The 12,472-nt window shown below is 44.2% G+C and overlaps 1 protein-coding gene across 2 annotated transcripts in view; it reads left to right on the top strand.

Annotated features, from left to right (window-relative positions):
* LOC140484614 (microsomal triglyceride transfer protein-like) overlaps positions 1-11,604 on the top strand; it is a 102,396-nt gene extending 90,792 nt beyond the window's left edge. Inside the window, exons 16-18 of one of the 2 annotated variants that reach the window (XM_072583129.1) lie at positions 182-306; positions 6,728-6,898; positions 8,467-11,604. In XM_072583129.1, coding sequence (XP_072439230.1) covers positions 182-306; positions 6,728-6,898; positions 8,467-8,614 — 444 coding nt within the window. In that variant the 3' untranslated portion in view covers positions 8,615-11,604. Of the gene's footprint in view, positions 1-181; positions 307-6,727; positions 6,899-8,466 lie in introns of those variants that run through there. The other variant, XR_011962301.1, reaches the window with a different exon arrangement.
* The last annotated feature ends 868 nt before the right edge of the window (positions 11,605-12,472 follow it).

Here is a 12,472-nt window from a genome sequence, read left to right as displayed (position 1 = left end):
AAGTCAGTTATCTCCCTGTGCCATTACAGATTAGTGTCTTTCTGTTCAGAAACCTTGGGGAGTTTAAAACGGCATTGAATTTAATAGAAATTGTGCATTTCCCCATTGCACTCCACACAGATTGAAAACACTTATTATTGCTGCACAAATCCAATGCATTCAATTTTCTCTCTGCCCTTAGGCAATCCAACTACAGTCAGGAATTCAAGCCAGCACCGAGTTCGAAGGAGGGCTTGGGATTGACATTTCAGGCACCATCGCACTCAGCTTGTGGAGTCAACAATCGACAACCAACATCAGGAATCAGTACGTAAATAAAAATATTAAAGATAGCCGAGAAGTCCAAATCTCATTGTCAGTTTCTATTGAAGTAACAACTTAGCCTTTACTAAGCTGCTCAAGTGCACCGGTTTAATTTGTCTTTGATTAGATTCACTGCTTTTGGTGTCAAAACACATCCTTTTTAGGAAGGCAATCTGCCATTCTTACTGGGTCTGGCCTACATATCGCAAAATGTGCTTGACTCTTGTTAAAAGGCCCAGGATTCCATTCAGTTCAGAGGCAGTTAGAAGTGATCAGTGACACCCACGTCCCATCAAAGAATAACTGGTTTTGAAAATCTTTTCTTTCTGTCACTCAATGTCAAATTTTGGTTGATTAAACACCCCTTGGCAGAGTTTGGTGTATTAGAGAGAATTGGTTGCTTGCCAGGTTCACCCAATGTTTGTGCTTTAGGCAGCCAGATACTTATTTTCATTCCTGTGCCTATTTATTGAGAAATAGATTTTCATCTTTAACCACCTGATAATCTATCAGTCAATTAGCCATCCTTCCCAGAATTCACCATTTCCATCCCATTGATTTAGTTGCCCCACCTATTAGTCTTCTGTCTTTACTGAACAGCCAATGAGCTACCGGCAAACTGGGCTCCCACATGAGGACTGACTACAATTCTTGATGAAGGGCTTTAGCCCAAAATGTTGATTCTCCTGCTCTCAGATGCTGCCTGACTGGTTATGCTTTTCCAGCACCACACTTTCGACTCTAATCTCCAGCATCTGCAGTCCTGACTTTCACCTACAATTCTTCAATGTCAACTGTCACAGTGGAGTTGCAGACTCCAGCCACTAGATGCTGCTCTGGAGCTGGATTATGAAGTGGCTGCCATTGAAGCAGGAGTAGGCCATTCAGTCCTTCAAGCCTGTTCTGCTATTCAGAATGATTATGGCCAACACTCTGTCTCAATGCTGTATTCACATTTTCTTCTCATACCCCTGGATGCCCTAAAAAATCTAAACATTTACTGACTCTTTCTTGAATATATTCTTGGCCTTTTATTGACTTGGCCTCCATTTCCCTCTGTGGTAGAGAATCCCACAGGTTCACTAAAATCGCCATAGTCTAACGAGATTGTAAGGCTGCTCTGTCATTGAACAGAGAGGTGACTGGCAGTGGTTTAATCTGAGGGTCACCACACCTCAGGTGAGGGGAGAGTTTAAGAAGGAGGAGCCTTCATTGTCCCTAACCTCAACAGGTGTGAGAATTGAACCTGTACTGTTGCTGTCATTCTGCATTGAAAGCCCACCCTTGGAGTGAAGATATTTTTCCTCATCTTTGATTTAAATGATTTACCCAGTGTCCTGAGAACGTATCACCCAGATCTAGACGTTCCCCACAACCAAATCTGGTCTGTCCAGCACGGTTAGAAAGCTGAACATTACAATCCAATCACTGCTCACCCTTCTGAATTCTGTTGAATACAGACCAGTCGAACCAATCTGTACCCATGGAACAGTCTTGCTGTGTAAACACACACACACACGCACACACACACCCCTCGCCTGGTATCAGTCTTGTGAAACACTGCTGTACCTCCTTCCTTGGGTGGGGAGACCAAAATTACAGAGTCCTCCAGATATTGACTCACCAAGGCCCACTGTTGCCATATTGCAGAGTCAAGACAGATGGGTGTTGAATAAAATATAAGGTTGGATGGGCTGAATGGTCTGATAGTCCTCAAATTCTTAAACAAGCTGTCCACATGTACACAGCAAGATCCCATAAACAGACACAGAACAATGAGTGGGTTTTCAGCTTCAATGATGTTGGCTGAGTGGTATTGTTTATTTCTATATCTTTGAACTGAAATGTGCTGATGCCATTTGATGCTCCTCATGGAAGCTCCCTCAGGGGATTGGACTGCACACAACAGCAACAACAATAGTTTGCATTAGTATAGCCTCATTAACTGAGTAACACATCTCACAATCACTATCAAACAAAATTCAACATTGAGCAACATAAAGAGCTATTAGGACAGGTGACTAAAAACATGGTCGAAGAGATTAGTATTAAAGGAGATATTGAAAGGAGCAGAGAGACATAATGTCAGAGAGATTTCGAGAGGTTATTGTAGAATTTTTGGACAAAATACCTAAATGGCCTTTGGCACAGCAAAGACAATCAGAGGTGTAGAACAGGCAGATCACATGTGTCTGCAACCCAGAGTTTAGTTTTCAAACCAATCAGGCAAATGTTTGGGCTGACAAGCCAGTGACCATCTCCAACAAGAGAGGATCTAACCATTGCCACGTGACATTCAAAGGCATTGCCATCACTGAATCCTCCACTATCAACATCCTGGAGGTTCAGCATTGATCAGAAAGTGAACTTTCCTAACCGTTTAAATACAGTGGCTACAAGAACAGATCAGAGGCCAGGAACCCTGCAATGGGTTACTCACATCCTGACTCCCCAAACCTATTTACTATCTACTAGGCAGATTTGAGGAGTGTATTGGAATACTCTCACTTGCCTGGATTGGGGCAGCTCCAACAACACTAAAGAAGCCTAACACCGTCCAGGACGAAGCAGCCCGCTTGATTGGCACCACAATCACAAGCTCCCCCACTGACGCTGAGTCGCAGCAGTGTGTACTAGCTGTGAAATACACTGCAGAAATTCCCCAAGTTCCTTAGATAGCACCTTCTAAACCCATGACCACTTCCATCTAGAAGGACAAGGGCAATAGATACATGGGAACACCACCACATGCAAGTCACTCACCATCCTGCCTTAGAAATAAATCGCAGTTCTTTCAGTGTTGCTGGGTTAAAATCCTGGATGGATTTCCAGAAGGCATTTTTAAGATTTAGATTTAGATTTTATTGTCATGTGTACTCGAGTACAGAAGTATAGGAGTACAGTGAAAAGTGCCATCTTAGGTTCAGAGGTACCTAGGTGCAAAGACTTAGGTACAAAATAGTAAAAGAAACAAAGTTAAAAATGTTAAGCATTACCTTCATAGAATAAGTAGAAAAATAAAGAAATAAGGTAATAGTTAAGATTCAAATCCTTCTTAATAAAAACTAGAAAAATAAAGGAATTGTGTTAAAAGTTCAGCAGCTTTTGATGAGTCCTCTGCTTAGCTCACTCTCTGGGAGACCTCAGATGTCTGTTCTTGACACCCCTGCCACAGATAACAGGAGACCTCTGCCACCACGCACTCTTCCCACGCTGGACTGTGATAAAGGGGAATAGTTACTGCATAGTTTAGGAGCTACCATATTGGCATGGCTAGTAGATTGGCTGAGTTTAGGCAGAAATGGATCTATTTTCAGTTTGGCAAGGTGTAATGGGTGCTGTGCAACAGGGGTCAGTGTTGGCACCTCAACTGTTTACAAAATATACAAGTGACAACAGATGGTGTAATTGCCAAATTTGTTGATGACGCAAAGATAGGTAGGAAAGTAAGTCATAAAGAGGGCACAAGGAGGTTACAAAAAGAAATAGATAGTGTTATGGACTAGGCCAGACCATTCAAAGCATTCTTAAGCAGGCAGCCCAGATCATAACTTTGCAACTTGTTTCAGTAAGTGTACAATGAAAATTACCCGGAGTACATCAGTGAGGTTGAAGTGAGGACTTTAGTGTGGAATTTATAGTGAGGAATATAAATGCCGGAGGAAACATCATAGAAGCGCTTCACAGGAGGCTCCCAAGCACTGAGGATATCTCCTAGACAGGGGACGAAACCTCTGTAACACAAATTCCCAGCTCGGCGAACAGAACCACAACAACGAGCACCCGAGCTACAAATCTTCTCACAAACTTTGAAGAGTCTTCTTGAGCCAAGGAACAGCTTTTAGAAAAGAAAGAGACTAGCTTTGTGAGAATAGGTTAAATGAGTGGGCAGAGATATAGGAAATGGAGTACTTGGCAAGAAGAATAACCAAGAAGTGTATTAATTTAAATAGTAAGAGATTGCAGAGCTTTGAGCTGCACTGTGATCTGGATGTCCGAATGCATGAATTGTAAAAAGTTAGTGTACAGATGTAGCAAGTAATTAGCAAAGCTCATCGAATGCTATCATTTAAATTGTGAGGAATAGAATACACAAGTGGGAAAGTTATGCTTCAGTTGTATAGGGCACTGGTGGGAGAGCATCTGGAGTAAAGTACATAGTATTGATCTCTTTATGTAAGAAAAGGTGTAAATGTATTGGAAGCAGTTCAGAGAAAGTTTCCTAGACCAATATGTGGAATGGGCGAGTTGATTTATGAAGAAAGGTCATCAAGTCAGAGTCATACAGCATGGAAGCAACCCCCTTCAGTCCAACATGTCCATGCTGATCAAGTTTCCCAAACTAAACTAGTCCCATGCTGGCATTTGCCCCATATCCCTCTAAACCCTTCCTTTTTGTGTACCCACCCAAATGTTTTTTAAATGTTGTCACTGTACCTGCATCTACCACTTCCTTCAGCAGCTCATTCCACATATCAACCCTCCTCTGTGTGAAAGGTTGCCCTTCAGGTTCCTGTTAAATCTTCCTCTTCTCACCTTTAAATTATGCCCTGTAGTTTTGAACTCCCCTAGCCTAGGGAAAAAAATACCTTGACAATTCACCTTATCTAAGCCCCTCTTGATTTTGTAAACCCCTATAAGATCACCCTTTGACCTCTGATTCTCCAGTGAAAAGAGTCCCAGCCTAACCAAACTCTCATTCCAGTCCTGGCAACATCCTGGTAAATCTTTTCTGTGCCCTTTCCAATTTAATAATCTCCTTCCTATCGCAAATCCAGGCACAGCGCTCTGAAAGTGGTCTCACCAACATTCTGTACAGCCTCAACCTAATGTGCCAGCTCTTATACTCGGTGCTATGAAGGCAAACGTACCAAGTACCTTCTTCAATACCGTGTCTACCTGTGATGCCACTTCCAAGGAACTATGTACCCGCACCGCTAGGTCTCTGCTCAACAACACTCACCAAGGGCCCTACATTAACATTGTTAGGCTTGCATCTGCTGGAATTTAGACAAATCAGAAGCGACCTGATTGAAACATAGAAGATCATGAGGGATGTTGACAGAGTTGGTGTGAATGGGATGTGCTCTTCTGTGGGAGAATCCAAAACTTGGGGTCACTACTTAAAAATCACAGGTCATTTATTTAACTCAGATGCGACTTTTAATTTCTCTCAGATGCGGCTTTTAATTTCTCTCTGAGGGTCTTTAGTCTTCAGAACTCTCTTCCTGAAAAGGTTGGTGGAAGCAGAGTCCTGGAATATTCTTATTAAGCAAAGGGGTGAAAGGTCATCAGGGGTTGACAGGAATGAGGGTCAGAGGTTACAGTCTCAACCCAGGCTCACAGGGCTGGATGAAGGGCTCTGGCCCGAAACATCGATTCTCCTGCTCCTCGGATGCTGCCTGACCTGCTGTGCTTTTCCAGCAACACACTTTCGACTCTGATCTCCAGCATCTGCAGTCCTCACTTACTCCTCACACGGCTGGATGGCCTATTCCTGATTTGAGAGTTGAATTTATTCTCTTTGTTTTTGCATGGGATATGCATGTCACTGGCAAGGCCAGCATTTATTGGTCGGGTGGCTGGTTTACCGTGCAGGGTGATTCCAACAGCACGGTTCATTTCCTGCACCAGCTGAGAGTTACTGTGAATGACTCTCTTACCTCAGGCGAAGGGAGAGGTTGAGTGTGGGAACACTCAGGTTAAACTGCCACGAGTTCTCTCTGTAATGAGAGAGAGAGCAGTGCTGTAGTCATACTATGTTGTGTTTGTTTTTACCCATAGTGTGCAGGGGATGTGTAGGTTGGGTGGATTAGCCATGGGAAATACAGAGTTACAGGGTAGTGGAGTAGATGTGGGTGGGATGCTGTTCAGAGGGATGGTGAGGACTCAATGGGCTGAATGGCCTGCTTCCACGGTGTAGGGATTCTCATCCCTCATTGTCCTTGAACTGAATGGCCCACTTGCATATCCCAGAGGATGGTTACGGGTCCGCTATGAGTCTGGAGTGAGACCAGACTGGGATGGCTGATTTCCTTCCCTAAATGGACATCAGTCAAACACGTGAATGTTTACAACAATCTGTGGTAGTTTTATCGTCACCATTTTAAGACAGGGATTTTACATTGGATTTAATTTAAATCTGCTGTGGTGAAATTTAAACCTATGATCGTAGAGCATGAGCTGAGACATTACTGCTATACCATCCAAATATAATGAAGTCACATGACACCAGGTTATAGTGCAACGGGTTTATTTGAAATCACAAGCTTTCGGAGTGCTGCTCCTTTGTCAGGTGAAGTGATAAATAAACCTGTTGGACTATAGCCTGGTGCCATGTGATTTCTGACTTTGTCCACCCCAGTGTTAACACTGGGTCCTCCACGTCAGAGATATAATAAATATCTTTTCCATTGGTTGACAGGGGATCATTAGTGATCAATTCGCGTACGAAGGTTGATACTCCCTTTCTGCGAGTGGGTGTGAACTGCAGTTCGGAGGCTGCAGCTTCTTTGGATTTTGTCAGTACTGTGAAGTTTTTGGAATCCCCAATCCTGATCTGCCTACAGTTGCTGAAGAAACCGTTCCCATACAGGTAAAAGACCACCATAAATGTTAGTTATCGCACATCCAATGGTAACCTGCTATTCTTGCTGCATTCTTAGAGTCACAGAGCAGAATTTAGTGGCCTCTCCCATGCCAGGTTTGACGTTGGGAAGTGGGTGGGGAATTTCATTGGGTGGAAGAGTGGGTCATAGGGAACCTGCCTTCCTCATTCTCCCACCTGAGTTAAGATGGCCCTCACACCTGACCACCAATTGTAGCCCCAAGTAATTAATGGCCTTCAGAGATCACATGCCTCTGCCATTGTTATTAACCCAGCAGTTGACATGAGGCTTGTAAGCTGGGCGTGTGACAAGCTAACTCAGGCACATTTGCCTGCAGCCTCTTGTGTTCAAAGACACTTACTGCCTACTTGAGGGACCAGATCTGATAAAGGAGGAACCTGCTGAGAGCTAACATCCCCTATCCCCTCTTACAGCTGACTCCTTGCCCTCCGACCATCGTTCCCGGAGCCTGGTTGGGTGCAGTACCACCAGTGGCCACCACCTCCATAGAGATGTTGCTGAGGGCTGAAGGTGTATGTTTGGCTGAGTTTGGCAGGTGGGCTTTCTGCCAATGGGTGGCTTGATCGCAGGGGAAAGACCTAGGCCCGAGAGGCCACAAAATGTGGTGAACCTTCACAAAGAGAAGTGACACAGGAGCCTCACTGATAACTGCACGATTAATGTCCTGCAAGATTAGCTCTATAGAGTTATTTATATCGAAGTAGGAGGCCATTTGATCCATTGCTTCACAGTACAGAACCAATCTAACAAACTTCCCTCCACCCGAATTCCTAAAGCCCTGTAAATTCACTTCCTTCAAATGTCAATCTAATTCCGTTTAAAATCAGTAACTGTTTCTGTTCCCATCCCCCTCCTGGGCAGTGATTTCAGATTATGGTCACTCACCTCATAACAAAAAGTTCCTCCACATAGTCTCCCATAATGCATTGCCCAGGACCATCTGTCTGTGAGGCCTTACTCCGTGTATCAACTAAAATTTTGTACACCCCCATCAAACTCCCTTTACTCCAAAGAGAACAATTCCAGGTTTTCCAACCTAACATTCTTGGAAATGTTCTGGCAAATCCTGTCTGCACTCTCTCGGTGTTCCCATGTGCTCTGAAGTGTGGTGACAAGAACTGGATGCAGAAATTCTCCAAAGATCCTGAGACTGCACCTTCCAAACAGACGGACACTTCCATCCAGAAGGACAGGGCAGCAGATACATGGGAACACCAACAGTTCCCCTCCAAGCCACTCACCATCTTGACTTGTAAATATATTGGTATTCCTTGACTGTCACTGGGTCAAAATTCTGGAATTCCCTCTCTATTGGCATTGTGGGTCAACCTACAGCACATGGACTGCAGCAGTACAAGAAGGCAGCTCACCAACACCTTCTCAAGGGCAATTAAGGTTGGATAATCAATGCTGGTCAAGCCAGCGATGCCCAGAACCCTCAAATGAATTCAAAGAAAGCATTTTGAAAGTTGCTGTTCATCACAGAATGTAAAGCAAGTTGAGCCCTAAATTCTCTCTTCCTTTCTGACTTCAGAGAGACGGTTATGATCTATCAGTCCTTGCAAAAGGAGGATCCATTTCTCATCAAGAGGGTGAGAACATTGCAAGTTCAAGGCATGGAGTTACCATTGCATCGAGCAAACTCCGAAATGTGTAAGAAGATGCTCTCGGAGGGGGCATAGGTTCCAGGCTGGGTGGTGAACTTGTTCGATGCTGTTAGCACGACTGGGAATTTCCTCGCAGTTGCTCCCGGCTGTAACATCACTGCAAATGCATCGTAACGCCCATCGACAGGCCACTCTGAAAAAACTCCCAGCCTTGGTATACCTGTTGCCAGGCAAATTAGTGTTGACCAGTGTCTTTCAAATGCAATACTTGAGGTGGTAAAATTCATAAAGCAATTTAAATGCAAATTGCAAAAATCAGTAAAAGCCATGGGTACATAGCAGCATATCTCTTGGAGCAGCTCTGCGGTTTTCAAAACCACTTGTCCATTTTGCAGTATACCCCATGTTGCAAACACATCAGTGTTTCGTACGAAGTTATCACCCATTTCCCTAAGCTCTGCTATGGTATTTATGTTTCACCTTTTACCCAGTTTTTTTCTCTGTTCCCACTTCCAATCACTTTATCAACCACAAGGTCAAAGCAACGGGCTTTGACTCAGCTGCCTATTTCTGCCGAGCCTTTTAGAGGTTGGGGAAGTTGTGGTGAGGTTGAAGTTAAAAGCACCTCTTACTGAGATGAGAAACAGCTGGGAACAGAAGGGTTGGACTTTCCAAATGTAATCAACACAAAAAAAGATTGATTGATTTGGTTCTCATTTACAAAGTTGAATTTAGTGCATTGAGAGTAGACCTCCCCAAACGTTGGGTTTCAGTAAAATTTGCTTATTTTTCATTTGGAAAGAAGGTGCCAGAGTTTAAAGTTGAAATCACTTCGGTATAAAAACAATCTTGCTGTCGCTCCGAGCAATCCGAGTCATTATTGTCTCCCCAGAGTCTTGCTCCATCTCTCCGCAGGATTCAGTAGCCCCATTGCAGTCTGCGAAATCTGTGTTCCTGCGACTCTGACCTCTTATACATTCTCCAGTCCTTTCAACCCACAATTAACAACTACGCATTTAGCTATCTAAGTCCTAGACTCTGAAGCTCTCTATCTCTGTCCTCAGTTAAGACACTCTCCAAAAGCTACACTTTTAACTGAGCATTACTTTTGACCTTAATGTCTCTTAACTGAGGCTCAGTGATATGATGTGTTTGAAATGCTTCACTTTGGTATGTTTCGCTGTGTTAAGGGGCTTTATACACAATTCTGTTGTTTTATTTCTCTCTCTCTGCTGCATTCCCTGGAAGCTGATTGGCTGCTAGAACACTTATCCAAGTGATCCTTCTAAGTGTGCTGAGCCCTGAGCTGTGGGTATCTGTAGCCAGTTCAATGGAGTGAGGAGTGATTGCGTTCCCCAACCAAAGTTGGCAGCCAACGATTTTCTGGATCTAGTTCCTGAGGAACTTTCAGACCAGTTCTTCTCTCTGTATGTCAGTACTGAGGGCCATTCAAGGAAGCCTGACTGACGTCCAAGATGGCAGCAGCGGGGTCAGCAGCATTTGGCTCCTGAGCACGGGCCTCAGCCACTCATGACTCTTGCAGTGGGTTCTGCCGCATCCACATGGCTCTATCTTTTCAGCACAGTCACGTTTTTTTCTCATTCTGGTTGCCCTGGGGCTTCCTCCTGCACGAGGCCAGGGTCCTGTGTATCTCTAGGTGAAAATGAGGACTGCAGACTCTGGAGATCAGAGTCAAGATTTGAGTGGTGCTGGAAAATCACAGCAGGTCAGGTAGCATCTGATGAGACTGGACTCCTGGTAGTGGTAGGTCTAGTGCCTGGACTGCTGGTGACAGTGGGCCTGGAGCCTGGACTCCTGGCAGCAGTAGGCCCAGAGGCTGGACTCATGGTAGCAATAGGCCCAGAGGCTGGACTCTTGGTAGCAGTAGGCCCAAAGCTGGACTCCTGGTAGCACTAGGCCCAGAGCCTGGACTCCTGGCTGCAGTAGGCCCAGAGCCTGGACTCCTTGTGGCAATAGGCCCAGAGCTTGGAGTCTTGGCAAGAGTGGACTTGAATCCTGGACTCCTGGCAGCAGTGGCCCAGAGCTTGGACTCCTGATGGTAGTAGGCCCGAGCCAGGACTCCTGATGGTGGTAGGCCTGGAGCCTGAACTCCTGGCAGTGGTTGGCCCAGAACCTGGACTCCTGGTGGTTATACTCCCGGAGCCTAGACTCCTAGTGGCAGTGGTCCTGGAGCCTGGACTCCTGGCAGTGGTAGGCCTGGATTCCTAGTGGCAGTGGTCCCGGAGCCTGGACTCCTGGCAACAGTAGGCCCGAAGCCTGGACTCATGGCGATGGTGGGAGCAGCAGAGCCAGAGTCTCCTGGAGAATCAGCATCATCATTGCTGTTCCCAGAACCTCAATTTTTGAGGCCCACCTTGCAGAAGCCCTGAAGCTCATGCTTGAGACCCCAATTCGAACTGAAGATGAACTTTTACTTAAGTAATTTCTTTTTAAACTAACTATAGCTAAAAATGGCGCCGGATTGTTGGCAATACTGTATCTTCAAGATGGATGCGACAATAAATCATTCATTCGGGCTCAAGAGAGGGCGGGTGTGAGAAATGGAAGGGAAGAAAATGCCTTTGATAAAGAGGGAATGATTGTACAAGCTGGGGGTGTGGGAGCATTGTTTGGGGTTGTAAAAGTAAATGGGGTCCTATGTGATTTTAGTGCTAAACATGGTGGGATGGGAGAACATGTCGCAAATTTGGATGTGGAGGCCAATGGGCCAAGTCTGACATTATTTTCCCTTTTAAATAACATTAAAGGAAGTCCATATATGTAAATTATTTTATGCTGACCTCAGGCTATTTGCTGCATAAGGGAATGTGCAAAAATAATGAGTTATGATTAGAAATATTTCAATGAAATGACAGGGACTCCAAGAAAATATTACTTTGTCATTTATTAAATGATTAATCTGAGATGTGACATAGTTGGTAAATGTTGCATTTTTCAAGAGGATTGAGGTACTTTAGTTCTTAAAATTATTTCTCATTCGGGATTATTTGTGCCTTATATTTGGGTCTGTTGTAGACATGTTGATAAAATGTCTATTCCATGCACCTACTCTGGCTCCATTCTTTATTTACTTTTTTCTAAGTACCCTCAGGCTTAGCTAATCAATCACAGTGCTTCAGTCAGCACTGGTAATCGAGCACAGAACAACTGAGCAGGGCAATTGGTTGCTTTAATTATTCAGAAACTCTGTTGTGGTATCACATGACTAGCTGACTGGTCTAATTTTGTTTTCGAGTCATCTTTCAGACCATTGGGTACTGCCAAACACTTCATGGAGGTAGAGAAATTGAAAGACAAACTTTCCTTTTTCCTACCAAAGTGAACATTCTGCTTTAAACAGTTGTCAATGTTTATATGAAGTGTTAGCACAGGAAGATTGTCACCATCAATGGATTTACATATAAATAAAGGTGGAAATAGGTTCATTCAGCTTTCTCCCTGAAGACAGAATCTTCAACATCAGCTGCACAAAACCACTCAATGCAGTCAGGAAAAACACTGGCAACCTTTCCCTCAGACACCCTGAGGAACACCGGCAATGTTTTAGAAGGTGGTATAACCTCCACAAAATGACTTATGATGTGTGAACGAAACCTTTGGTACCTGTAGGGGTGTGTGAATGAAACATTTCATATGAGGGAAGTACAGAGTTCCTGAATTACTCTGGGGTATTCTAATCACCTACCATTAATGTTGGCCAATTGTAGCTTGGTTTCTCTGGGGCATCCATTAATTCCCCAGAAGAAATTCCAAAAGATAACTACTAGTCTTTAGACAAAAGTAACATATTAAGGTAGCTGAGGAGGTAATGTGGTGCATTGGCTTTGGAACTGAACTGAAAGAATGGGATCTTCTCTATTTGCTAATCTTGGAAGCCCCATAATCTCTGTTCCCTCAATAATCGTGTCTGAT

The sequence above is a fragment of the Chiloscyllium punctatum genome, chromosome 13, assembly GCF_047496795.1.
Source record: "Chiloscyllium punctatum isolate Juve2018m chromosome 13, sChiPun1.3, whole genome shotgun sequence".
Lineage (NCBI taxonomy): Eukaryota > Metazoa > Chordata > Chondrichthyes > Orectolobiformes > Hemiscylliidae > Chiloscyllium > Chiloscyllium punctatum.
The sequence above is the reverse complement of the archived record's forward strand: the minus strand, read 5'-3'. Positions and strand labels throughout refer to the sequence as shown.